Source organism: Herpailurus yagouaroundi, unplaced genomic scaffold (genome assembly GCF_014898765.1).
Source record: "Herpailurus yagouaroundi ecotype Mexico unplaced genomic scaffold, PumYag 142, whole genome shotgun sequence".
Taxonomy (NCBI): domain Eukaryota; kingdom Metazoa; phylum Chordata; class Mammalia; order Carnivora; family Felidae; genus Herpailurus; species Herpailurus yagouaroundi.
The window spans coordinates 5,928,065-5,955,850 of record NW_024412397.1 but is presented as its reverse complement, the minus strand read 5'-3'; the positions used below and the strand labels follow the sequence as shown (position 1 = coordinate 5,955,850).

At 40.8% G+C, this 27,786-nt stretch overlaps 1 protein-coding gene across 14 annotated transcripts in view; it reads right to left on the bottom strand.

The window, feature by feature from the left end:
- The window catches only part of NETO1 (neuropilin and tolloid like 1), a 129,016-nt gene that overhangs the window by 48,738 nt on the left and 52,492 nt on the right, over positions 1 to 27,786 (bottom strand). For 11 of the 14 annotated variants that reach the window (XR_005791490.1, XR_005791489.1, XR_005791488.1 and 8 more), the window contains exons 5-7: positions 12,604 to 12,645; positions 12,358 to 12,524; positions 1,728 to 1,956 (exon numbers count right to left, since the gene is read on the bottom strand). Coding sequence is in view for 11 of the 14 variants with exons in the window: in XM_040478580.1 (XP_040334514.1) it covers positions 1,728 to 1,956; positions 12,358 to 12,524; positions 12,604 to 12,645 (438 nt within the window). In the remaining 3 variants the exon portion in view is untranslated. Of the gene's footprint in view, positions 1 to 1,727; positions 1,957 to 12,114; positions 12,196 to 12,357; positions 12,525 to 12,603; positions 12,646 to 27,786 lie in introns of those variants that run through there. The other 3 variants (XM_040478582.1, XM_040478577.1, XM_040478581.1) reach the window with 3 other exon arrangements.

Here is a 27,786-nt window from a genome sequence, read left to right as displayed (position 1 = left end):
GAATGAAATAAAACTTTAGGAAGTCCTAGGAGGCAGGGCTCTTCTGTACTACTGTTGTTTTAGTTGATACTTGAAACCTAAGGATGTATTTTTTCATTTTTATCCCCATTGCATTTTACGGTATCGTGTTGATAAAAATAGATTTTTGTGATCTTTTAAAAAAATTGATTATATTATCTAACATATTAGCTAGCCCTTCCTTATGTGTATCTTTTATTTTTTTTTATTTATTTATTTTTATTTTTTTTTAACGTTTATTTATTTTTTTGGGACAGAGAGAGACAGAGCATGAACGGGGGAGGGGCAGAGAGAGAGGGAGACACAGAATCAGAAACAGGCTCCAGGCTCTGAGCCATCAGCCCAGAGCCCGCCGCGGGGCTCGAACTCACGGACCGCGAGATCGTGACCTGGCTGAAGTCGGACGCTTAACCGACTGCGCCACCCAGGTGCCCCTTATGTGTATCTTTTAAATGAAATACGAGTTTTCAACATATTATCACCCAAGATTGATAAGAATATCAAATAAGTACCTTTAACCCCCCCCCCCCACCAAAGGCAAAACCTATTGGTGACAGTGGGGTAATCAGCAAGGACACCAAATGGGCTGACCTTGTAGTCTGAATTTCTTCCCACTCTAACCAAGAAAATGACGAGATTTTTTTTTTTTTGGCCCAATATCTTGCTGACATAAAAATGCACTACCTCTAACCTTTTGATCGACTGTTGAAATGAGGACACGATAGCAACATGCTGTTTCAATCTGCAGTAATCCCAGGAAAGATAAGGCACTCCACGGTGGAATCAAGATTGACAAAGACTGAGACGTTTGCCACTTCCAGGGTCCCAGAATTCTCCAACTGGGTAATCAGACAGGAATTTAAAGCCAAACCTATTCACTACATGAAAGAATTGTCTAATATATTTCATATTTATGAATTGAAAAAATATTGGATGCTGTGCCAATCACTGAGAAATTCTGGCGATTTCAAAACTATTTTTTCTATTTATAAATATATAGTTTCAAAATACAGGCTGCTGATTTCCTAAAGCAGAATTTTTCAGGATTATTTTTTTTTCATTTGTATAAATTTATTAAACATGAATTATTCAGGGTTTCTGAAGAACATTCCAAATATATCTATTAATGTGACTCATTATTTGTTAGAACATAATTTTCTAAAATTGCTGCGGTTTGCACATAACTCTGGATATCACCCATGGTGCCATTTTAAATATTTTCTGAAACTTTTTCTATTTACTCTCCTCCCAAGCAGTTCCCTCTCTTTGCTTACTTTAATGGGAACTCAGTCGTCTCAGACCTATTTGCAATAAATGGAATTGCAAGAGAAGCTTACTAAAGAGAACCTACCAAATATTTTTATGCAGGTTTTTAAGACTTAAACTCAAACTTCATCAGAAGCTGCTGAAGTTCCAGACGCTTCGTAAGAGCTAAACCAGAGACAAACAAAATCCTCATTTCCCAGTCGATGCGGGAACTGTCTTAACCAAGGCTATCATGCATATGCTAAAATAAGGAAGCAGAATGTAATAGGTAACTCTCTCCCGTCGCTGGATCAGAATGAAGGAAAGGGAATCTCAGTGTTATTAACACCTTGCTACAACGCACCCCACTGCGCTCACGCTGCATGGACAAAACACCATTAGCGGCTTACGAGACTTGCATCATATGACATATGTGAAGGACAGTCAAGTGCAGAGAATCTTACGTTCTTGGAAGGATGTGAACAGCATCTGAAATCTGCTGTTTCGACTGCCCTCATCGGCCCACATGCGGATGACCCCAAGACCTGTGCGGAGCATGACGTCATTGGCCACGGTGCTGCAGAACTTAGCCTTGAGGTCCCCCACGGAACTGCTCCCATCATACACGGCCACAAAGTTCCTTTTGCATTCATTGGAATTCTGCATCTCGTAGTCCAAGAAACGTAGGTAGATCTGTAAAGTAACAACAAAGCCGCGGTCATTTCCGCAGATCGAAACACGCAAGTAGTTCAGTGAGTACCAGCCTCTCTCTCTAGTCTCACAAGACAGTCTTGCTTACACTCAGTCTTAGGATTTTTCTCCTGGGGGCAGCAGGAAATAAAGATGTACAACTAACATCAAACCGTGCTTAATATTTTTTTCAAGTGTGATTTTCCTTTCTTCATGGACATACATGGAGGATAATAACTTGTTTGAATTAATAGTAATGGAAACAGAAATGGTGTCGAAAGATAGTCTCTGATTTCACTTTGTTTAAATCCCTTCCCATAACCACATTGCTTCCTTTTTCAAGTAGAGCATGTTAAAAAAAAATTTAAAGAAAGGGCGCTATCTATGATTATTCTCACCACAACATAGAGCCAAAGCCATTTAGTTAAGTCCACATAAATAAAAATTAAGTTAACATTTAATGGGTAACAATGTCCCATGCAACCTACACCGTAGATTATTTGTAAATACTCCCAACTACTCTACAAACTTTTATCATCCTATTCAGATGATGAAACTAAGGCTCCGCGGGTATAAACTGGAGATCAGACGGGGTCTCTCTAGTTCCCAAGGCTCTGACCCTTCCACAATATAATGCTGCTGCCGATGATGCTGTTTTATGATCAACAGATACTATTTGACTCTGTTCCGATGGACATTAAAAAATCACAAGCAGTTAATTTAGCTACAGATAAGTTTGAAAAGAAGTCATCTGTCCATGCACGCCATCAGTTTGGCATTACCTACACCCTGGCCTTTGACTTTGTCCCAGACACTGTTAAGGGCCCTGGGGACACAACAGTGAACAAAAGAGTGAGGCTCAGTGTTGAAAATATGTGTCAATGAAACCATGACACCAGGACGTAATGTCTCAGCAAAAGAAGTGATATAAAGAAAAAAAAAAAAAAAAAAAACTGTGCTTTTTGACAGGGATATCTGGAATAGTTCTAAAATACAGAAGGCATCCTCACAAATACTTACTAAGTGACTAAGTGTTTTCTAACACGCAAGGCTATGTATGGGAGAGTTCCTCTTCTATACCCTTCTGTCATTAATGCGGTATGGATGTAAACCAAAGACACGCGTTCACCTACAAATCAATCGCTTCCATCTCTATATTCATTTTGCTCATTTCTTCACAAACTCTGAATCCCATAAAACAAAACTTTCTCAGATTCAGTATGTCTGCCCTAAATTTAAAAGTTTCAATGTTTCAAATTAAAAGAAATTTATCTTTTGTCCTCAATGTTCTTACTGAATGGGGTACTGACCTTTATTAATTTCACCTTCAGAATGGTTCTTTTCCATCTCTGACAGGTCTGTGATATTTCAGCAGTCTCCTGCCGGCCCTGGATATGTCCTAGGTTCTTACTTTCCAGTTCATTCCCACAGCCCAGCCCAGTCAAAGTTATATTTCTTTTCTTTTCTTAATGTTTATTTATTTTTAACAGAGAGAGAGAGAGAGAGAGAGAGAGAGAGAGAGAGACGGAGCATGAGCGGGGGCGGGGCAAAGAGAGAGGGAGACACAGAATCCGAAGCGGGCTCCAGGCTCTGAGCCGTCAGCCCAGAGCCGGACGCGGGGCTCGAACTCACAGACCGCGAGATCATGACCCCAGCCGAAGTCGGACGCTCAACCTACTGAGCCATCCAGGCGCCCCCAAAGTTATATTTCTAAGACACAAATTTAACAATCCTACTACAATCTTTAACTGACTTCCAAATAATTATATATTTTTTTTAAAAAAGCTTAAAAATCACGAACGGGCAAATTCTTCTTCTTCTGTCTATTTCACACTTACTTTACAAAATGCCATCCTTCATGCCTATGACATTAGTTACACAAAAATGACCATCCCTATTTTCTGCCTACCAACCTCTTCCCGATATTTCTTTACACACCGGTGCCGAATATTCAAGTGTCCCCACTCTCCAGCCACGGTAGAATTATTCTCTACATCCTCTATGATAAAATATTATTCTGAATGTATTATAAGCTTTAGTTGCCGGTTCTATGAAGCTTTAGTGTCACTAAACCACGTGCTCCCAAAAAGCTGGGGCAGAGGTGTACGTTTTTGTATTCAAAGTGTCGAACCATGTGTTGTATATACGAGGCACGCCATCAAAGTTCCAGAGGGGATGTGCCTGTGAATGACTGACTGACTGACTGACTGGAAAGTTCTATTTTGTCATTGACTTCACTGATTTCAGTACCCAGCAACTCTTGATTGCGTCCCTGTATACCCGACTGTGTTAAGGGCTGTAACTAATAATTATACAGAATAATTGGCCTTTTATTACTTGCAGTAGGAAGTCATACGCAAAAATTCCCCAAACAAGGTATTTTTAATATAACTCTGAACTGTCAGAAAACCACAAGACAGTTTGTTACGGACTCATTAGGGAGAACTGATTGACCATAAAATGGGAGTCCCAAGTCCGGAAATACTCCTATAAATTTGAGGAAGAACAACAGAGAAATAGGGAGAAATGGACAAAAATTGAGAAACACTGGAAGGCACTCGAGTTGTATTATGCTCTGCTCGGTGAGGTTTTCACATACACAGGCAGTCTGTAACATTACAGTTCGAGCTAATCTAAAATTTCCAGACACTTTGATGTTAACTTTAATTGCCGTGACTACAAACATAATATATACATCCTAAAACACCTTGCATGTTCCTCCTTCCAGGTGGCGTTGTGCTTTATGTTATCAGAAGGTCAACTATTAGTCAGGTAACCTATCTAGGATTCACTTTTCCCAACCAAATTATTACATTCCTGAAAGCCATCCAGGAAACGCCAAAATGTCTCCTTGAACCAGGCATACCTGGGAATGTTTAACCTTCCAGGGTTTTCCTAACTGCTTTGTTTTATGAGTTTCCACGTGGATTTATAAAAAGGTGTTGGGTGTTTCTGATGACCTTGACCATGAAGCTGGAGCGAAGGAGACAAAAAAGTTGCTCAAGGGATAGAAGTAAATCAACGTGGGAACCTTCAATAGGAATAAAATACCTCCTCCTTGCTTTACAGCTCTTTTCACTGCACTTCATCACCCCATCCTGACTAAAGGAAACAAATTGAAAGCACTATAAAAATATAAATACCTATAAAATCTAGTTATTTTTTCTTATAAGGTAATAAACTTGCTAAATGCAACAAAAAACCAAATACATATTTTAATCTTCAAGTACCATACGGTCAACCCAACCGAGTTTATTAGCCCTCAAAAGAATTTGCAATTAGAATCATAAATATGCATAGTTACCGATAGGAGGAAATACTGAGTAGGGGAGGTGAAAAGATCCTTTGGAGTGTCTTGTAAAGTAACCCTTCCCTCCAGTGTCCTTCCAAAGCTATAAAAACCAAACACTATGCCCACAGAAAGAAGGAATTAATCGTTTGACTAATTTAAGAAAGACAGATAGTTGAGAGCCTGCTGTTTCCAGGTTGAATGAGTCAGTGGCCTAATAGGCCTGAACAATTATTTCGAGTATCTTTCTGACGCTGCATGTAGAAGCCCGGCTTAAAATGCTAATTTATTATTTGCATCGTGTACTGGCAATAACCTATGACATGGCGCTAACGCATGATTTCACTCAAACCTCTCAGTAACAACATACACTTGCTGCAGCCATTTTAAAATGAAAAGGCCGAGATCAGGGAGTGGTGGGGGGGGGGTACAGCTAAGTCACTTTCTCACAGTGACCCAGGCCTTAGGTAAGTCGTTGGTATTGAATGCAGGTCTGCTGGACATTTGCTACTTCTCACTGCACTGCACAGACTCCTATAATTTTTTTTTCTTTAATTATCACAGACTTATAGCCCAGAAAGAAAGTCACAAAGTTAAAGAAAGCAAACACCAATAAAATAAATAACTGAGCAAGCAAAACCAAACTGTTTTCCATTCTCCTACAGGGGCTCGGAAACATGTTGGCAAATCCAGATAAAAACGAAAGTCACAGAAAACAAATGGGTCCCTCTGAAATAAATGGCTGTCTTAAATTTTCTTAAAAAGATCGGTTTACAGAAAAGCACTGCTCTTGTTAGAAAGGCAATTTGCATATTCAGCCCATAGTTTCTCATTTTACAGCTCTAGAGAGTTTCCACATTTTCCATGCGAGGTGACTGATGTGTATTCTTCCATGAAATGGAGTGACAGAAATCTAAGCCCCTTTTTTCTATTTAAAGGCCATTCTTAGTAGACAGAATACTATTTCTGGAGGAAGTGAACAATTAGTCACTGGATTTTTATATATTCCCTTCTGGAGCGTTCCATTATTTTTTAACTTCGTTTTTCTTAATCATTTAACAAAAGAAATCAAACATGCCAGTGGTTATTACCTTTACTGGGGGCAGAGCTGTTGGGGCAAAAGCCAATGTCATTAGCCAGAAAAGTGATCGTGCTTCTCCACACCAGCTCTAGGATACATCATCTCACAGCCTTCCTTATATTATGACTTAAATGGTATCTTGCCAGCCTAAGGTTTGGGCCATAAGATCACCGAGGGAAAGAATGTCATGGTTTTTATTTAAGGTAGAAAACTACAGAAAGTTCTTCAGTCTCTCTGCTGAGAAAAAGGGGAAATGATAAACAGAATCATATATAACCCCAGTAAAATAGTCAGATTACCATCTCCTCTCAGTGAATCATTTTGATGCATTCTTCTTTCTAATCAATCACCAAGAGTTTGAGCTGACAAAGTGATTTATTGAACAGGACCAGAGGGGGTTCAGAGCACGTAAGTAATTTCTAGTAATATCTGGCTTCCAAATCACACTAATATGGGAAACAGAATCCCTTTTGTGCACTTAAAGCAAATAACTCTAGCTAACAATTTACTAAGGAATAATATTTACAAACAAACATTTAATACCAGCCTTTCAACCTGGTCCCTCCCCTCGTGTCACAAGGATATGCAGAACACAGACACTGTTTGGGGCAATTATTTAAGACTTCCCAGAACAGCTTTCTCCATGAAAATACACTTTAAATACACTACGGTCTGAGAAACGCTGTCCATGGTTTCAGAACTGCTTTCCACTTTGATGAAGAAAGCCACATTCTTAAGGAAAAGTGTGTAGCCTGGGGCTTCTGAGCTTGCTGTCTTATTTGTGGCCGGACATGCCAGCCTTATCATTTTAGATATGACATCCCATGAATTCGGAATGTAGCAGCATCCCCTCTATTTGGAGGAGAACATCAGAACATCATACTCTTTGCTGAATTGTTGAAAAGACACACCCTACAACAAGTCCTGATACGAACATCAAGGCGATTTCTCTGGCATGTACGAGCGAGTATCAAAGCACTTAAAGTCCGTCTCCAAAATCTGACAGTGCGAAACTGAGATTTCGCTCGAAAACCGGGTGGAGTCCTAACAGGTCCAAGGGTGGTTTTCGTTGTGTTTACCCAATTTTGTTTCCGTTTTTGGAGATAATCAAGTCAGACTCAGTCTTCAGAACCCTAAATCTTATCACTGTAATCAAGGATAGTTACTACCTTTCATCTCTCGTGTTAGTTGTCTCCTTGCCCCATAACAAGTTACCAGAGATAGAGCAACTTTACTCAAGACCCGTTTTGGATCTCTGAGTCTGTAGGGCAGAAGTAATTGTGGGCTGGCCTGTGTTCTCTGCTAAGGGCATATGAGGCTGAAAACCCACCTGCTTGCCATTCTAGGACCAAGGTCCCTGTTTTCTCGATGACCAGTTACCAGGGACCACTTTTAGCTCTTAGACAGCGTTCTTAGTTCCTCTGACTTCCGCTTCTGCCGACAGCCAGAGAAAATCCAGCTTTTAAAGGGCTCATGTGATTAGATTAGGCTCACTTGGATAAACTCTCTTTTAATTAACCCAAGCCAACTGAGTGGTAGCCTTAATTGCTTCAGCACAATCCCCTTTGCCAGGTAGTTTAACATAATCAGGCATGTGATATTTTATATTCACAGTTCCACCGACGGGGCTGGAAATCCTCGGTTGTCGTACCTGAGATTCTGCCCACAATTAAGTTCATCATATAATTAACTTTAAAGCAACTTCACTATAAAATATTGACTTACTATAATTGTCAAGTTTTCCTGTTTATTTAATGCTAATTTTCTTTAAAACATTTTTGAGTCACGTGACAACACATTAAACACTAATGTGAAGTTTTAAATGATGGGTGATTACTAAAAGCTAGAGTTTGATTGTCCCAACACCTTAATCGTTAATTATCTTCACTGCTGTGCTTTTATAAGTGTCTGACTTATTTCTTTTCCTATCTTAACAAATTTGACAATTTCCCCCAAATAGTGTGGTTTTGTGACATCACACCAGACCGGGAGTCGGGATACGGAAATCTCGCTTTAGCTCTGTACTAACAAACCAAATATTTGGGCGCTTATCAGAGACTCATCACGTTTTCATCTTGAAAGGAGTTTAATGTTACCTGGGCCAAAAAAATTACCTGACTTGAACATTATTGTGCAAAATTTCTGCTAAACGTTATTTGGATTCTTCTTATGGATTTGATTTTGGGGCAGCTCCATTATTAAAACCAAAAGCAGAAGCCCTGTTTGTACTGAATCAAAAGCTATTCTTTTTCCAGCTTTGAGCATTCAAATAAATTGTAGTGCTTGAAACACTGCAGATTAACCCTTACCTGCCTGTTCGTCTGTCCTACGACAGTCCTTTAAATGTCTGAAGATGGCTACCGCATCCATTTTTCTAGATGCACATCAGTTTGTTGTTTTATTCTGAGTTTCAACTGAATGACAGTCATTTGGCTTGGTACTAAGTATCGAGAGATAAAGAAGGCCCAGCCTTCACGGAATTAACATTCAAATAGGTACCCTGTTGTGATCATCCAACGTTCTTCCCTGTTGGTTCTTTTCTGTACCGGATCCAGAACACGAAGCCATAACACCCTGTGGCCATCCTTGTTCTAGAATCTACTGAGAGACATCTCTGGATTCCACTCTTCACCCCGGGTAAGACTTCATTATCCTGTCTTAGGTTATTCACACCTTTAAATGAGCCAATCAGTAGCCGATTTCCAATGTTCTCTCTGGCTTTAGCATGCCAAATTCTAAGAAATCTGGATGAATCACCTTCTAATTAAAGGTGATCATCTGTGTTACTATTTTCTATTTGTCAAAAAGTCTGAGAAGCAATGTAAATACTTGATATACGTTTTAGCAGAACCCCAGTGAGCTATTTATTAGCACCTGCATTGTGCAACTATGTTTCAATCCCCAGTTATCATTCAAAAATTCACCACGGGCCACTTCAAGTTTAACTTGTGCTTTGACAGTCTAGTCTCACAAGCTGCTAGGAACTCTGCAACAACAGAAAGCCCACATAGGCAGTCATATTCTTGCTTTTCTCCACCGTTATTCAAAGCCACTTCCTATCCTATCACCTTTAATTTCACAGAGAAAGCCTGTCACAATAGAGTCATCTTTGTCTAACTCTGCAGGCGGCTTCCCCTTTGGGTCACAGAATGCCAAATTCTGTAACAGACAGGTACACTGGGTATTGTTACTCTGGAATTGTACAAAAGACAGCCTATTTACCAGCCAGGGGGGAAAAAAAAACGATGTGTGTTTACACTCCCATAAAAACCCTCTCTTTAACACTCCAGGGACAAAGATGCCGGGAACAACAATGAGGTGGGGCTCAAATGTTTCCAGCTGGAAAAAAATTTTTTTTCTAATCTTTCATTCATAGAGTTTAAGAAAAATGAATAGCATTTGCATGTGAACCCACAGATTATGTAAGAGAGCAATCTAGCTCCCTTATAATCCAGGCAGGGGGTTGCCTTTTATGTTGGGAACAGTCTTGGGGTTTTTTTTGTTTGTTTTTTTTTGTTTTTTTTTTTTTTTAAGGAGGGATCACTGTGTCTTTCTTCATAATACAACAAACGTTTTCAAAGATTTGTACAAATGCAAAGAGACCTGCCGGTGGAAAGACTGGAAGCAGAGCACGGCTCTGAATCTCCGTAACTGGAAGTCTGGGGAGAGGGTGCTGCACGTTCACACTGCACGCAGACCCCAGAGACACATTGACGGGAAAGTCAAGTGAAGGAAGCCAACATGCTTCCTCAAGATCACTCTATTTTCCCCTCATCCTGGATAGCCAGCCACCAAATTCTCCTTTTTCTATCGTGACTATTTCCTTTACCTGTCTACTGTCACAACCAGCCTCCACTGTGGGCATCACCTCCACTGTGGAGATCACCTCAACCATGGGGATCACCTCAACCGTGGAGATCAACCTCCACCGTGAGGATTACCTCCACCGTGGGGATCAACCTCCACCGTGAGGATCACCTCCACCGTGGGGATCAACCTCCACCGTGGGGATCAACCTCCACCGTGGGGATCAACCTCCACCGTGGGGATCACCACCACCATGGGATCAACCTCCACCATGGGGATCACATCAACCATGGGGATCACCTCCACCGTGGAGATCACTTCCACCATGGGGATCACCTCAACCGTGGGGATCACCTCCACTGTGGAGTTCAACCTCAACCGTAGGGATCACCTCCACCATGGGGATCACCTCCACCATGGAGATCATCACCACCATGGGGATCACTGCCACATCTTCCTACTGAGTCTTCTGCCTGTAGTGTTCAGTCTTCTGTTGCTACTTCACAAGGAAAACCTACTTTTCCAGAATGCAAATCTGATCACACCATTTTCCTGCTTCACACTCTTGCGTGTATCACTAATGCTAGTGGGGTGAATCCAAGTTCTTTAGGGTTCCTACAGAGCCCTTTGACTTGAAGACTCACCATCCACCTCCATACTCATGTTCTACTTGGTCACATTCAATGACTCAATTCCTAAAAAAAGCTCACTGTCCTATGATTCTATGGCCCTGATGGCTATTCCCTCTACCTAGAGAGCCCTCCCACCTTGTCTACCTGATACAATATTGTTTTTCATTAAACTTCAGTGGACCCTGGCGGAATTTGATTCCACGTGTGACTTACCTTCCGAGGTATACACGCGCTTCTCCCGCTCTCTACTACACCTTATAAATACCTCAACAACCCTGTCTCATTCCTTGGATTAGTTGGTTACATATTTGTCTAAGAATTAAACTGGAAGCATGAGGACAGTGGCCGACATGCTTTTTTCATTTCTCCAGCATGGTGCTCGAGATTTTACAGAGCCACTAAACCTATTAACGAAATAACCAACTGTTTCAAGCTCAATAGTCAACTACAAACCCAATAAATCAATAATGCTTGGTTGAAACAATATAACTGAGGAATAACAATAAAGAGAGGAGGATAAGCAAATAATCGACAGTCTCCACCTATGATAGTGACTGACACAAAATCATTCCCAGTATTTCTTCATATCTTAGTAGTAGGATAAATATGGTTGTTCTAAAGAAGTATTTCCAAAATAGTGGCCTGGGTTTGAATCTGACCTCTAATATACTTAATTTCATAACATATACATTAACAATTTGAAGAAAGTATTGCCAGCATTTAAAACTCAAGGTAACCTACATAAAATTCCAACTCCTGCCACATTATGAAAAAACTGGAGGATTTGGTAACGCAGCAATACTTTTTCATAACGACAATTGAAAGAAGCGTGATACAGGCGCCTGGGTGGCTCAGCTGGTTGGGTGTCCAACTTTGGCTCATGTCATGATCCGGCGATTTAGGAGTTTGAGCCCTGCATCAGGCTCTTGTGCTGACAGCTCGGAGACTGGAGCCTGCTTCGGATTCTATGTCTCCCTCTCTCTGCCCCTCCCCCCTCAGACCATGTGTCTCTCTCTCAAAAATAAATAAACATTAAAAAATTTTCAAAAAAGAGAGAGAGAGAGAAAGGAGGGTAAGAGGAGGTGAAGTCCTGGCTGGTCTCTTTGCCTGGGCACAGACCCCCAGCCTTATCATAAGGTATTTTATATGCCAGAGATACATGATTTTACAAGTCTTGGGCAATTTCTTCCAAAGATAGGATTTTAGGTTAAAACAAGAACAGAGTGCAGATACTGACAGTAAAAGCGTATGTGTAATTATACTTAGAATCTTAGCTTACAGATAGCATTTCAATCCATTTTTCAGCGGGGGGCAGTTACGTTACAGCCTCTTGGGCACACTCTCTACTCCACCTTATATTGTAGTCTCTTGGGCAGGTGATCAAATGCCCTTTTCAGCACCCTCTCCATGTTATTTACGACATCGAAAGTTTCCTGGGATGGGGAAAGACAGGTTGCATTTCAAAACTGACAGAAAAATGACAGCTTATGATCGCACTCTGAAACCTACTAAGCGCGTCTGGTGGGTTAAAGGCCGCGCATGTTGCAGACGCTTCCCAAGCTGACTGTCGAATCTGTTTTCCCCTTAAGACTGACCTTGGATCGTGGAGGTGCCCGGATGTACCACTTGCAATCCACAGCCTCGCTGGCAGAAGCTTTGCCTTCCTTCATAATCTGTACAGACTCCACAATTCCTTCTGGGCCGCCCATCTCAAACTCACATGCTAAATAACGAAACGCCAAACAAACATATAGAAATGGAGCTTGAATAATAAACCAAAAGTATATTTCAGAGCAGAAAACAGAGACCTCTGAACATTATTGAATATCTACGTTACCAACCTGGTAATGGTTTCAAAACGCCAAGGTCCTTAAAGTCAGGATCTTAAAAATTGAGAAAAAGATAATTAGTCTTATTCTGCATTTATTACTTAAAACGATGTTGAGTAATACACCATTACATTATTCAGGAATCTGCCAAGAAATAGATTAAGAGAAATTAAGTGGCCGAATAAAAGCCTGCATGGTAATGTTAAGACCGAAATGTTAATTTATAAAACCCAACTATTACCACAGGGTTTTTCATCAATACGCAAGAAGCCACTTTTCAAGACCTTCCAAGGCCACTCTTCATGCAATCGTCAAATGGAAATACTGCTCACCGTTTTGGACTCCACAATCGGACACTGGTTGTTTTTGCAAAATGTAGCCATAGGTAAGTGAGGCTTTGAATAAACTTCCATCTGTGACACATACGGTCATTTTGTCTGATCTAACCAATTCTGTAAATTTTGGAGACACAAATCTCTTCGCCATTGAAATACCGGGAGCACAGAGTTAAGCTGTGAAACCGAGGGCCTCTCTCCCCCAGCAAAACGGCATCATCCTGTTTCCAGCAGCCCTCTTCCCTCTTTATTCCATGCTAGCTCCCCAAGTTTTTCTCAGTAGTCTGCTGTGCCTTCTCAACCCCGGCTCTCTCCCTGCCTTTCCCCTCACACCAGGTCCCCAGGGCCAGGTATGTGTCCTTGTCTGCTCACGTACTTGGGGGAAGCTTGATTTATCACAAGTCTCAGAAGCGGCCTACTTGTTATAGGCCAAGAACGGTGGTCTTCATTCCATATCCTGAAATTGATTTTGAGGTTAGTATGCAACCAGTGAAATATAATGGTGAGCCTAGTGGAAGGCTTCTGAGGAAAGTTTCTTCGAGAACAAAAAGAAACAGGGTGTATTTAGTTTTCTGGCTCACATCATGGTCTGGTTTGTACGGGGACCCGCTGGGGTCATGCATGGTGGTCAGCTTATGAGGTTGGCAGGCACTAATGTGAGAAGATGCTAACTCTTAAGGCTGAGCAGAATGGAACCAGGGAGAACCATGAGTCTTTATGGATCTCACTGGTGCACCCTCTTCAACTACTCCATAGTCACACTTCTCTGGGCCTTTTGCTTTTTGCAACAATGTACGTCCTTATAACCTGTCACTTTGAGTTGGAGTTTCCTTAACTTATGGGTAAAGGCATGAAGGCTATGATTTTTCTTGGAGACACATGGTATCCAAGTTAAAAGGTGACTTTGACATTCAATTTCTTTTTACTACTATGGTATTGGCTATAAATTAAAAATCTAATAAAGTTAGAAATATGTTGGGAGACACTGCTCATCAACAGTCGAGGACTGAAATATGAAAGGGTAGCAACTCTCAGGAGGCAATTATTTCTGGATATCAAGGCTGTGTGTGCATAGATGTCTGTGCGTATCCAAGGGCACTTTTTTGTATGTGTCTATCCTTGGATACAAGAGGCCCATGGCTTCAGGTTGACTGTATTACAGTACTTATCTTCATTACGGTTTTTTTCCCTAGTTTTGTTAAACAGTAATGCATACTGATATATTGAAACTAAACGGCCTGGATTAGCCAGGCTACAATTTAGTTATGTCAACTATTTAGACATACTTTATCGTAGAACACAATTATAATGTGGTAATACATTTTGGGTTTTTTTTTTTTTTTAATTTTTTTTTAACGTTTATTTATTTTTGGGACAGAGAGAGACAGAGCACGAACGGGGGAGGGGCAGAGAGAGAGGGAGACACAGAATCCGAAACAGGCTCCAGGCTCCGAGCCGTCGGCACAGAGCCCGATGCGGGGCTCGAACTCACGGACCGCGAGATCACGACCTGAGCCGAAGTCGGCCGCCCAACCGACTGAGCCACCCAGGCGCCCCAACATTTTGAATCAAGATATAAATTTCTTTGTATAATTATTGTGAAAACAGTCCTCTTAGCTTTTAGAAGAAAGGAAGGAAAAAAAGAAGGAAAAGACAGAAGGAAGGAGGGAGGGAGAAGTATTTGTATGCAATCTTTATGAAGGAAGCAGAAATGACGATGATCTAGTCAGTTTGGATCAGGATACCCCCAAGTAATTTTTTTTCCCTTGTCTAAATTAACGGATATTTGGTTATTCTTTAAAAATGTGTATTTATTATCTACTTTGTACCATAAAAGAACTACGTTTTGTACAGAATTACTCAGATTGGTTGTCACCATTAAGCTGTATTCTTGGTATTGAAGACACCAAATATCTTTCCTTATTTTTACACCAACCTTGCCCACCTCAGTTATCCAGATTCTTTATTATTCATTATATCGGTTTTACTATTTTGCATAATGCTTAATAATTGTCATCATTGATTACAATGTTTCAGCCTTGTGTGGCTGTTCTTGTGATTCTTGTGGAAGGGTAGTTGGTATTCTATTTTCTGGTTTGAAGGCTAACATTTGTCATTTTTATAATTCATGTCGGGCAACGTTGAGAGAAATGCCAGTTCTGGGAGTTGAAAATTTATTTTTGTCTTTGTATTAATGGTGAGAGTGCTGATGGTTAAAAAAAAAAATGGAGGGGGGAGAAAAAAAAACTTTAGGAAAAAAATCATTTCTGCACTTTCATTCGAGTTAGCCATCAGTAATTTCACAGTGACAATAACAGATGGCCCCCATGACCTGCAAAATACACAGAAAATAAACAACACAATAATTTTTTAAAGCAGCCTAGACTGAATTTAAGAACACGAAGGTTGATTTTTTGGTCCCAGGTTGTTTGGGGGCAATGACAGAAATTATTATGCAGAAGCACAACGAAGCTAGACTTGGAAAGCCATCTTCTACCCAGGATCTCCCCAAATCCGTTCTCCACTAAGCAATCCGAATAAGCTTTGAAAAATATAAATCAAATCGCGATACTCACCTGACATTCCATTGCCCATGGAATAAAATCACAGCTGTTTTGAAAGGACTGTAATTCTCCATGTGCCCTTGCCCCTGACCCCCTGGCCCAATGCACTGCCTGCTCTTGACTTTGCTGTCTCCTCTCAAGACACATCAACACTTCCTGTTCCTCCAGTATGTGACCTGGCTCTCTTCTTTGCCTGTACTGTCCCCCCCCCCCCCCCAACTACCACCCCGTGGGTGGATCTTTCTCCTTCTTCATCTCATGACTGGAGTGTTGTTTTCTCAGGAAATCCTTCCTGGATGAGCCTCTCCAAAGTAGCCCTGCCTCTCACTTTCTTTTCTCCCTTCACCACTTCTTTGATCAAAATCCACTATTGTTTTACTATTTACTTTTCTTTTTTTTTTTTAAGAAAAAGAATTTTTTTTTAATTTATTTAAAATTTTTAAAAATTTTTTTAAAATTTATTTCGAAAGAGAGCAAAGAGCATGTGGGGAAGGGGCAGAGAGAGAGAGAGAGAGAGAGAGAGAGAGAGACAATCCCAAGCAGGCTCTGCACTGTTAGCGTAGAGCCCAAGGCAAGTCTTGAACTCACGAACCTTGAGATGGTGACCTGAGTGTAAATCAAGCGTCAGACGTTTAACCCACGAGCTACCCAGACACCTCTATTTGTTTGCTTTTCTATTGGCCACCTCCTCCCACCAGACTATAACAAAGCACACCCTCTGAGAGACTTCTTACCTGTTGTTCCTCTCTCTCTCTCCAAGACCTAGAACATTGCTTGAGCATGGTGGGTGTCCCATAAATATGATTGAATCTAACGTATTTCTTTGTGTATATATAAAATAATAGTTACTTAACATGAGGTTGATTTTCTTATACTGTTGACATACTTACTACACGTATAACTACATCTTTCCCAGAGGGTCTCACAGTAAATTATCAAATTAGGTGCTATTTGAGAGAATAATCTCTACTAAACCAAACCCAAATCTCTTTCTGGGCACCCAGCTGATTCCGTTCCCTCCAACCTCCCTTGCAGTTGTGGGTAGCTGTGGAACCAAGTTCTGCCCAATGAAATGTGGACAAAGTGGCTGAACTTCACTTGAAGGCTGAGCTCACAAAAACTACCGGAAAAAAAATCCCTCTTCCGTCTTCCACGGTCCACCTCAAAAGCCACCCAGTGAAGGTGCGGAATTGCACCAGCTTCAGCTCCTGGAAGATGATGTGCTGTACTGCCTCTTCCTTGACTCTGATTAGACCACAGAAGCAAGAATTAACTTCAGTTACCTGAGATCACTGAGCTTTTCGATTTTTTATTCTACCGCAAAAGTCAAACTACGTTCATACTACTGCTAAAATGTTACCGTTCCACATTCTCAGTTTCTCGGGAATGTATGGCAGTTTCCAGACATGATATGTGATGACATCATCACTATTACGGTTACTAAAATATTTGCCTGTGTTTTCAAGAACACTCCAAGGTAGTGGGTTTAGGCTATAAGTGATGTACATTTTTAGAGATTAATCCCGTTTATTCTCAAGGATTTTATTGGGCTAGCTTTAATTTTCCCCGCTGTAATCTCTGCAACCTGATTTTTGTCCAATACGTTGTTATATTGAAATCTAGAATTACGTCTTGGGGCGCCCGGGTGGCTCAGTCGGTTGGGCGTCCAACTTCGGCTCAGGGCATGATCTCGCGGTTCGTGAGTTCGAGACCCACGTCGGGCTCTGTGCTGACAGGTCAGAGCCTGGAGCCTGCTTCGGATTCTGTCTCCCTCTCTCTCTGCCCCTCCCCCACTCACGCTCTGTCTCTCTCTCTCAAAAATAAACAAACATTAAAAGAAAATTTAAAAAAAAGAAATCTAGAATTACGTCTTGAACTTATATGGAAGCACAACCAAAATTCAGGACATTTTCTGTCTTATTTTAGAATCACGTATATGTGTAAAAATATTTAAATTTCTTTTCTAGTTTTAAAAACTGTATCTAAATGTATGAATATTCTGAAATTCAATATTTCCCCTGAAATAAAAGAAATATATTTGTAATATTCTTCTTCCCGTGAGGAGGGACATTTGCCAGAGATGAAGGAGACCGAGAGGCTGACTTTCTCCACCACCATTCCATGGTCTATGTCTAAAACTGGAGAAAAAGATGACACTAATATTCCAAAGAAGTATCTTACTCATGAAGAGGAGAGGTCGACTCCACATTAAAAGGGAAAGCTGTACGTAATAAATGAAATCATGACAAAAGCCATCATTCCTTCAGCTTCATACGTGTGAATCATTTGTTTCATTGTGATTGGGGCAGAAAAATATTTTCTGGCAATTTTATCGTGGCAGTTTGATTGCAACGTTATTTCGAGATCAACAACTGTTCTAAAAAGTATTGAATATTTGAGATGTAGATCTAATCAGCCTTTTTCAGAGGTCAAAGATCTTTTAGCACCCTTTTGAAACTAAAAATGATAAAGGCCCTGAAGCCTGTTGCAAAGGGAGTCACTGTCCTGCCGCGGCTGGAGTAGCTCACAGGGGACATGAGGGGCCTCGGGAAGCAATGCAAAGCGACCACTGCTGAATATCTACTGGATGAATAGTCAGGAAAGAAAGAAGTCAGCAGACTCTACTGCTTTCTAGCCACACAACCACCTGGAGATTTCAAGTTTTAGCCTTACACGAGAAGAAAGAGTTAATACCTTGTCGACAGAATTTTACTTCTGGGCAACAAGTAGATGTTCAGACATGGTTGAGCCGCTGCTCTTGCTCGAATTCATCAGCGTCAGCGTGAACCAATCACCAAAGGCCTCCTAAGTAGCTGCTTGCCAACAAATGCAAGTCGTGCTGAAATATTCCAGTTGTTAGCAAACTTTTGAATGTTCTGAGTGATGCCGGAACATCTGTGTTGACATTTGCATTGACGTTGCAAACGCAATGGTAAATAAAACTTCTGATGCCTCAGCAGGATTCAAGACAATGGTACCAAACCACAGCCATTCGTATTCGTTGTATAACTCATCATTACACCTTTGTGCGGGCAAAGAACTGTTTTATTTCAAAATCTCCTTGGCAAAGCACTAAAAATTGCCACTGTTTTTAATCTAAAATTTTAAGGGCCTGTCTTTTCTGCAGAACGAACATAGTGAATCTGTTGACTTTAAGGAAAACAACTGATAATATTTGCTGCCAATGATAAAATTCAAGCTTCCAGCAAAGAAAATCGTATCCATCACTGGGCTTCCGACAGCTTCTCAATACTTAAAACATTTTCAAATGTGACTGTTGACTAAATGTGCAAATATAATTTTTGGTGTGCAACAATGGACTGGGTCAACATTTGGAAGATCTGTAAATCAGTGATCCACTAACTGTCAAATGTTAAAAACTCAGGCATGGGTAAAAAAAAAAGATAGATATTAATGTAACAGAATACAAAAAAAAAATCACTGATATGGTTTCACATTCCTCACTACAACTAACCTTTAAGGAGCTATCACTTTCTGAGGTTTGAGGTAGAATCTATCTGAAAAGTCTATGAAAACACTCTTCTCTTTTTCAGCTACATTATCTCGTGAGACTGAATTTTCTTCGTATAATTCAACCCTAAGAACACAATGCAACACATTTAATGAACAAGTAGATGTTGAGAATCCAGCTGTCTTCTAAGAAGCCAGACATTAAACACAATTCCAGAAACATAAAGCAATGTAATTCTTCTAAGTATTATTTTAATATTTATTAATTAATATTTTAATTTCAATCGATGCTGTTAAAATGCTTTTAAAATAACACAGAATAGGTTTATTAGTGTAATTTTTCTATGAATTAATACATAGAAATTTAAAATGCTATTAGCTTGCATTTCTACTGTAATGAGCATTGAATGACACAGCCGTATAAGCCAAAGCCCTATGAAGTCTTCAGTTGTTTCCTGAGAGGACAGATGTTTTAAGACCAAAATATTGCAGAACTTCTGTCCTGGCCAAACCCACCTTTGTATCGTGGGTCAACGCCTTCTTGCAACAAAACTCGAAATTGCAATTTATTAACTCAGGGCCATGCGACGCATTTATTTCATACTCGAAAGAGATTTCCACGATGCCAGACAGATTGTAGACAGACTTTCAGTAAATGAATATTTACCCGATTAGACTACAACTGAGTCAAGTCAGAGGCATATTCGTCTTATAAATGAACAAAATGGAGGTTCAATTACTATAGAAAATGCAACTTGTTTTGAGCTGAAACCTAGAAGTTTTATAGCTAACGTACAATGTTAAACCAATCATTCAATACGTCTGGAATGTATTTTTCCTGAGCTGAAAATGTGGTTGGTCTAGGCTTTTTCCAGTTCATGGATGCCATTATATCACAAAACACGGTGGTATTCCTCTAACAACAGTTTATGGAAGAATGTAATTGCCTGACCTGGTCATGTAAATAGAACTATAAAACCCTCTGATTATAAAACTCAACTTTGATACTTTGATATGTTTTGCAAGGCACAGCTCAACTCCCCAACAGGATCATCTTGGAGAAAGTTAATCAATATTTCCCTCAAGCTTCCATAATTTCACATATCCTGAATTCTGTCATAAGCTATATAATGTCGCCACGTCTCACGTCTATTTACTTTGGAAAGTCCTGTGATATCTGTGGGTATATCTGCATTCAATCAGCTCTCGTATGGAAACTAACTGCCACTCCAATGGCCAGGTCACTGTCTCTAGCATTCCCTCCTTGTCTGTGACCCATCTCAGCGTTGGCTCCCTGTTTCCTACTCAAGATTGAAAAATACTGACTTTGTAGTTTTTGCAATCAGTTAACTGAATTTAAGATGCCGTTTTTAAAAGCAATTGCAAAAAATCTTGACAGTGCAGTACTAAAATAGCTTACATCAACATATTATTTTAATAATCTGATTCCTTTCAGTCTTGTCTGGAAGCAACATTGCTTTAACAGAGAACTCATAGTATAATATTTTAAGCATTTCCCAAGGTTACTGTTATCGATAAGTATGAGGCTGGCAGTTACAACTTCACAATAGAGTTTCTCTTCCCAAGGGTTGTAAGGTGGGCACAAAGTTTGCATATCATGACTTCCGGTTTAACATAAAATTGACTCATATATGGGATTTAGAAATGGAAACCTAAAGAATTTCAGGAAAGAATTTTACAAGCCCTTTAATATATTATCGATATTTGCATGGCTTGTACAGAAGTTTTGTTTCCTCATTTTACTTATTAAGCTGTAACACAGGAAGCTTTCTCACGATGCTTGTATTCACAGTTTTAAATAAACTGAGAAGACAGAATTCTCTTTTACAAAATGTATGCAAAGAATATTGATTTTGCTCATGCTCGCGTTAAACAGGCTTTTGCAAGGTTTGTTTTTGATAGGTAGTCACAGGATAGCAATATTCTTCTATGGGGAAAATGCATTGGCCATGTAGAATAACAAAAAAAACCTTGCAGGACGAAGGGAAGAAGAAATCTTCAGAAAAGCAAAAGAGTAATGAAGGCAATTAAAAAAAAAAAATCCTCAATTGTCCAAAACGTGTTTGGTGTTTCCATATTGAATGCAAAGGAAACCAGGCAAGTTCTTGATCATTAGCAACGCCCGCCCCCCCGAATTCTCCCAGAAGCCCCTGTTCGCTCATCCAGCTAAGTACCTCCTAAATCACATGAAACCTCAAATAAATGAGTCCATCTTTCGAACCATCTTTTTCATAGACCTGGTGTAATAGGGCATTTCTTGCTGGCACAACAAATGCGGACCCTCCCAGCAAATGAACACCCCCAACGCCCTCTTCTTTCTCGGTTACTTCACGTTTCCCGTTTTCCCAACACTCAGCAATGCTTATCAGTACGCACAGGGGAGATACAGGCTTCCGGGTCTGGAACGAGTAAGTCACAGGAACAAAAGGTACAGCAGAGTGAGTACAGTGGATGAGGCCGTAAGAGAGCTGTACAGTGACAGGTGATAGTTACGCCGAAGGTGAGTGTGGCATAGCGTATACAGAAGTCGAGTCACTGTGTTGTACACAGGGAACGAATGTCGCCTTGTGTGTCAACTCTATGGAAATAAAAGAACTTTTTTACAAAAAAAAAATGTTATTTCATAGTAATCAGGGAGGGACAGGATTCTTGACCATAGGAGAGTTTGGAGCAAATACTATGACAGGGAGTATGGCACTTGCCTCTGAGGCTCAAACCTACGAGACAGGAGCAGGAAATGACGTCTTGTGGGTGAACTTGAGAGTTTGGGCCCGGGCTAGCAGGTGTGATACTCGGCTACCGAGGAGGAAGATATTCCTGGCTCTAACATGCCAAGAATTGAACATGCGGGTGGCACCACAAGTTGTGTGTGTGTGTGTGTGTGTGTGTGTGTGTGTGTGTGTGTGTGTGTGCATGCTAGGGGATGGCATTATCCTCGCATCAGCCTCTTTTATCCCGCTGTGCCACTGTAAGCTAAACAAATTGTCACTGAAAGCGGAAAAAAAAAATACGTACGCGAGAAAAAGTTACATTTTCCCAAATCTTTTTTTGAAAATAGCAATGCAAGTATCGTGAGAAAGCCTTGTAAGTGACAGCTAACTAAATATGCCGCGGACGGAATAAAGGTGAGCAAGCCGTGCACGTGTAGTCAAGACAAGACTTCTCGTGCTTCCACTCGATTTGATGAGCCTTAGCCGGTTCTAAATGGAGCTGGAATGGCCTCTAGTTGGAGACCGTGGGAGCGTCCTCTGTTGGTGCCCTTGGCAAGGACTGTGGAGCTTTTATGCCAGGGGCTAGCAGTGCACATGGGCAAGCGGAGCCATCGCGGGGCTGGGAGGGGGAAGAACAAATGCAAAATGCCAAGCGCTGGCCCTGCCAGGAGATTCTCATGGGAGCATGCGTGATTCATCCCCCGATCCGTCCTGGGGACGCTCAGGGGGTGACATAACAGCACGAACTGTCACCCATCCGGACGAAGGGTTGGAGCTACTATGTTCTGTCTTCGAAAGGAAGCGTGTCCTAGTTTGAACCCCCAAGGGGGATTGACCCAGGTCAGAATCAGTGAACTCTAGCCATCCTTCTGCACTTTGAACCCACAAAACCCAGCCACGCACTTCTTCTAAAAGCCACGTGTGCGCGACGCTTCATGTGGGGTGACTGAGGTTAAGAGGACCCAAAATGATTTTCCAGTGAGGCAGTAAAACATGGAAGAAAAACCCTCTGAAACCATATTATGTTAGAGGAAACGACCCTAAAAGCAAAACCGAAACATACAAAACATCAGAGAGGAGGTCAAATAGGAATTTCATGGGGAAGAATTCACCAGAAACATTGAATGATGCTAAACCTGTGTGAGGCAGCACCGATTCCTGAGAGAATTCTACCTTCTAAGGTATCAATTGCCTCTTTTCTAATAAGTTAGGGTAGAAATATCAACTGTCCAAAGCAGAGAACTTACGAAAATGAGCCAGGTAACGGATAAGATACAGATTTCCTAAAGTGCTCTATACGTTATTCTGTTCATGTACACTTCAGAATTTTAGCTCCTGGGTGGTAAATGGATATAGTAATACCTAAACTTTTCAAAACTTTTTAAAACATGCCTAAAATATTATTGTTGCTCTAAAACCATATTTACAAGTCAAATCCCACCGTGTAACCTCACTGTCTATTCTGCATATTGTACTTATTTCTAGTAGAAAGCATCTTAGCTTTGGGGTTCATGAAGAATTACTGTAGTTTCCTCAGATGCCTGAGGTAAGATGGAGAACCCCTGCAGAAGACTCATAATGCAGTTCCTGATGCATATTTACAAATATCAAAATAAGGACAGATACCCAGTAAATGCCCAGACATCCACTTTTCCTTTAACATATGACAACATATACTAGGTATAAACAGCCCTTTTATGTCAATTTAGCTCAGAATCTATACCCTAGTTTTAGATAATGGTAGAATTGAGCTCATTTGAATATGTATGAATCCATTTACAAAAAACATTATACCTAGTATCACAGCTGGAGATTTCAGAGGCTTCTAGATGCATGCACCTGTCTCAGAACTGGAGAGCCCACTATGTACTTCCTTCTTCATTAGCAGGTAACTTCGGTCCATTTAAGTACAGGGGGATTAAACAGTTACAAAAACAAAAATCCTGAATCATTTCATCTGCATTTCTTGCATTTCTTTTCGTCCCCCTGGAACTAATTTCTCCAATATCACAGCAATTCCTAAGGTTGGAATGAGTGGCTGAAACCGGTGGTTTTTAATGAGCATTTCACTTGAGAACACAAGGGATCAGTCAACACTAGTTCTGAACCCATGTGAAGAAAATTAGACTACGGCTTCTTAAATTCCTTGGCCTCTGAGAAAGAATTATTTCTCGAAAGTTTAGCCTCCATCTTGAGGACCGGAAAGAATTATAGATGTGGGAGCTCCAGACAGAGCTGGACTGTCAGGGTCCACTTGGACCCAAATCTGTCATCTAAGGGTTGCAAGAATCAAACACGTTTCCAGGGGCACCTGGGTGGCTCAGTTGGTTAAGTGTCCAACTTTGGCTCAGGTCATGACCTCACAGTTTGTGAGTTCAAGCCCCGCGTCGGGCTCTGTGCTGACAGCTCAGAGCCTGAAGCCTGTTTCAGATTCTGGGTCTCCCTCTCTCTCTGCCCCTCCCCACTCATGCTCTGTCTCTCTCTCTCTCTCTCTCAAAAATAAATAAAACATTAAAAACATTAAGAAAAATCCATGTTTCCGGCCTAGGTCAAACACAACTCGATGTGTCTATTGAAATGTAAGTCTTAGAACATTTAATAGTGCTGTACTGACATCTCTTTCCATTGGCATTTAAAAAATATTTGTGTAACTGTAGAGCTGGTGCTATGTTACCAAACCTTAAATGCTTCGCTTCCCCCTGAAACTGCAGTTAAAGACTCAGCGGTTTATTGAGACACTTGATAAATCTGCATTCCCTGTGCTCATTTTTCTGTCATTCAAATATAAGAGCACTAAAGCTATTTCATTAAGAGGTGTGAAAATAATGCAAGATTTCCCCAAAGTAATGGTCTAAAGCAATACAAATCAATATCAGAATTCTTAAGTTGAAAGCAGAGAATTAGGTCTCTCTTGTTTAGTCAGCGAGTGTAATTGATGGGGGATTCTATCAATTTTATTCCTCTAGACTTTTCATTTTATCCATCACTAGACTTCTCCTGATTACCTGAGCTGAAAACTTCTAAAACAAAATTAACTTGACTCCTTCACACTTTCGCTTTCACCAAAAAGCGAACCATGGTCTTCTTTCCAGTGAACCATGGTCTTCTTACTCTTGGCCTTCTTCACCTTAGGGTACCAGAATCCTAGCCAGTCTCTTTGCCTTAGCCCCCCTTCCATCCAGTGCTTTGTGTATAATATTTGAGCTAAAGTGACACACAAGAAAGAAAGAAATCCTCTCATCTACGGTCACGTGATTTTTGCCAATGGTGCCAAGACATTTAATGTTGGAAGGGCCGCGTTTTCAGCAACTGGTTCTGGGAAAACTCAATATTCATGTGCAAAATAGTGGATTTGGACCTTTATCTAGCATGTACAAAAATTAAGTCAAATACATCAAAGACCTATATGTAAGACCTAAACCTATAAAGCTCTAAGAAGGAAACATTGGTTAAAATCTTGATGACACTGACTTTGGCAAAGATTTCTTGGATATGATACCAAAGGCACAGGAAACAAGAGAAAAAAAAAAAATAAACAAATTGGACTTCATGAAACTCGAAAAAATTTATGCATCAAAAGAATATCAACAGAATAAAAAGACAATCCACTGAATGAGGCAAATATTTGCAAAGCAGGTATCTGATAAGGGACTAATGTCCAGAATGGGTACAGAAGTCCTAAAATGCGACAACACCACCAACAAAAAAACAACAACCTATATTCAAAAATGGACAAATGACTTGAAAATCCCTCTCTCCAAAGAAGATATACAAATAGCTAATAAACACATGAGAAGATGCTCAATATCACACATTCATCATTCGGGAAAAGCAAACGAAACTACAATGAGATATCACCTCATACCCATTAGAATGGCTACTATCAATAAAATAGAAATGACAAGTGTTGGTGAGGTTGTGAAGTAACCAAATCTCTTGTGCACTGTTGGTGAGAAGGTAAAGTGGTACAGTGCCCATGGAAAACACTACGGCAGTTCCTAAAAAAATTAAAAATATAATCACCATATGACCCCACATACCACTTTTGGGTGGGAGCAAAAAACAAGGCAGAGTGGGAGATGCTAATCATACCAGATTTATAAAAAGAGAAGAAAATGGAGGGCATTACAATATTTAAAGAGACAATTTATTCAGAGTTTTAAAAGCTGTTGAGAGACAGAACATATTTAAAACAGCCCAAGAAAAAGAAAAGCAATTTCTTCAAAGGAACTAACACTTGTATTCAACAGAATCCAGAAGACACTGGAATGATGTATGCAGCATGCTAGAAGGTGAGTGCCAACTCGAGTCACACATGCAAGAAGATATTATCAACACATATTCAAATCCTAACATCCAGAGTATCTACAGACTGACAGTACGTGAGAGACAACATAATATAAAATGGGCAAAAGTTCTGAACAGGTATTTCACACAAGAAAAAATCCAGGTGTCCAGGAAACATAATATAAGCTACTTAATCTTATTAATACTCAACAATTGGACAACAATTAACACAACTATGTCATCCCATTACACAGTTACTAATCAGAAACACAGATTAAGATTGACATCAAGTTTTTGTGAGGGTGTGGGATGAGAGCTCTCGTCCACTGCTGATGGTAATGGACATTGTTACTCCTCCACTGAAAAAGAATTCCATTTTCTGCTTTGGAACTGGGTAATCAGTTGGAGGTCAGAAAGCCCTTGAGAAAATTACCAATGGTGGCTGGAAGAACACTTAGAAAAATCTTACTGGACTTTCACAGACACCTGTGTTATTTCATGGTGGAACTTGTGGCGACACTGTTGCCTGGGTAACACGGAAAATGGCAATGCAGTCCATGAACTTGGGGGTTTCACTGAAGCGATTTCTAGAAAAAAAGCTGAGTGTCAAATGCTTTCTCTTAGGTGCATATGATAAGGTACAGATACAGATCAATGTGACAGGAACTTTTCATCAGAATCAAGGGGAGACTTTGCCAACTCAGGACTCCATTATCATGTGTCTATTTCTTACTTCTCCAACTTGAAAATTATTCTAGAAGTAAAAATCAAAGTTGGGGGCAATCAATCCAGAGTGCCGACAGTGGACCCTCTCCTTTGCGGGAGGGCTCAACAGTTCTGTGATTGTTGGTTAACTGCAGAGAGAAGGGGCACCTCAGGTGACTCCTCAGCTCGGCAGCTGTCTCAGAGGATCTTAAACGCATTTCCCCAAAGCAAGCTGGAGTGAATCATGTTGTGTGACACAGTAAACCTCAAAGTCCTGCTGACTCTTATACCAGCTTTGATTCAAAGGGACAGAGAAACTTCAAAATGGAAAGAGGCCTCCAGGGTGCTAACCTCCTCTAGTCAGGAAGGACGCCGACAAGCCTGCCCCCTGAGAACATGGGCTGCTTTGAGGGGGAAGGAAGCCTCCAAAATCAGAGCTCCGAGCCCAGAGTCCAGAGCCACTGCAGGCACCCAAGGGGAAAGAGCCCCAAACAAGGAAAATTTCCTGCTGCCAATCGTAGGAAATGGTAACTCATGGCAGGCTGGATTTTAGAATTACTATGAATGACAGTACTGGGAGCCTCCCGATATTCCTCTAATGGGAGGTTTCTAATTATGGGTTTCCATACGGGTCTCACTGTTGCACGTTGGATGGGAGGGTGGGATGGACAGGAGCGCAGATAATGTGAGTTTTTAGTTTACAGGTCCGGCCACCCAGGGAGCTGCATCTGAACAGCTGTGCCAGTGGGGTGCTGACACGCCGTGTCATCTGCACTTGGACCCAATATATATATGATGACGGGATACTAGGCTTCAAGTTGTGTCATAAGAGGTGACACTTTGGAGGCTCCTGAATGGGGTGAGCACCTTTAGCTTGTGGCAAGTACGTGGATAGTTACAGCCAGGGGTCACACTGAGGTAGCCAATCTTCAAAGATGCTCTCCAGCAGAATTGTTCTTCTCCAGTTATAGAGATGACAGTTGCCCATCAAGAGGTGGACGTTATGTGCCCTCCCTTTGAACCTGAGGTGGCCCCTGCACTCACAAATGTGTGCCATCCTGGACTTCTGAAGCCAGATGTTAACAGACCGGCAGTGTCTCC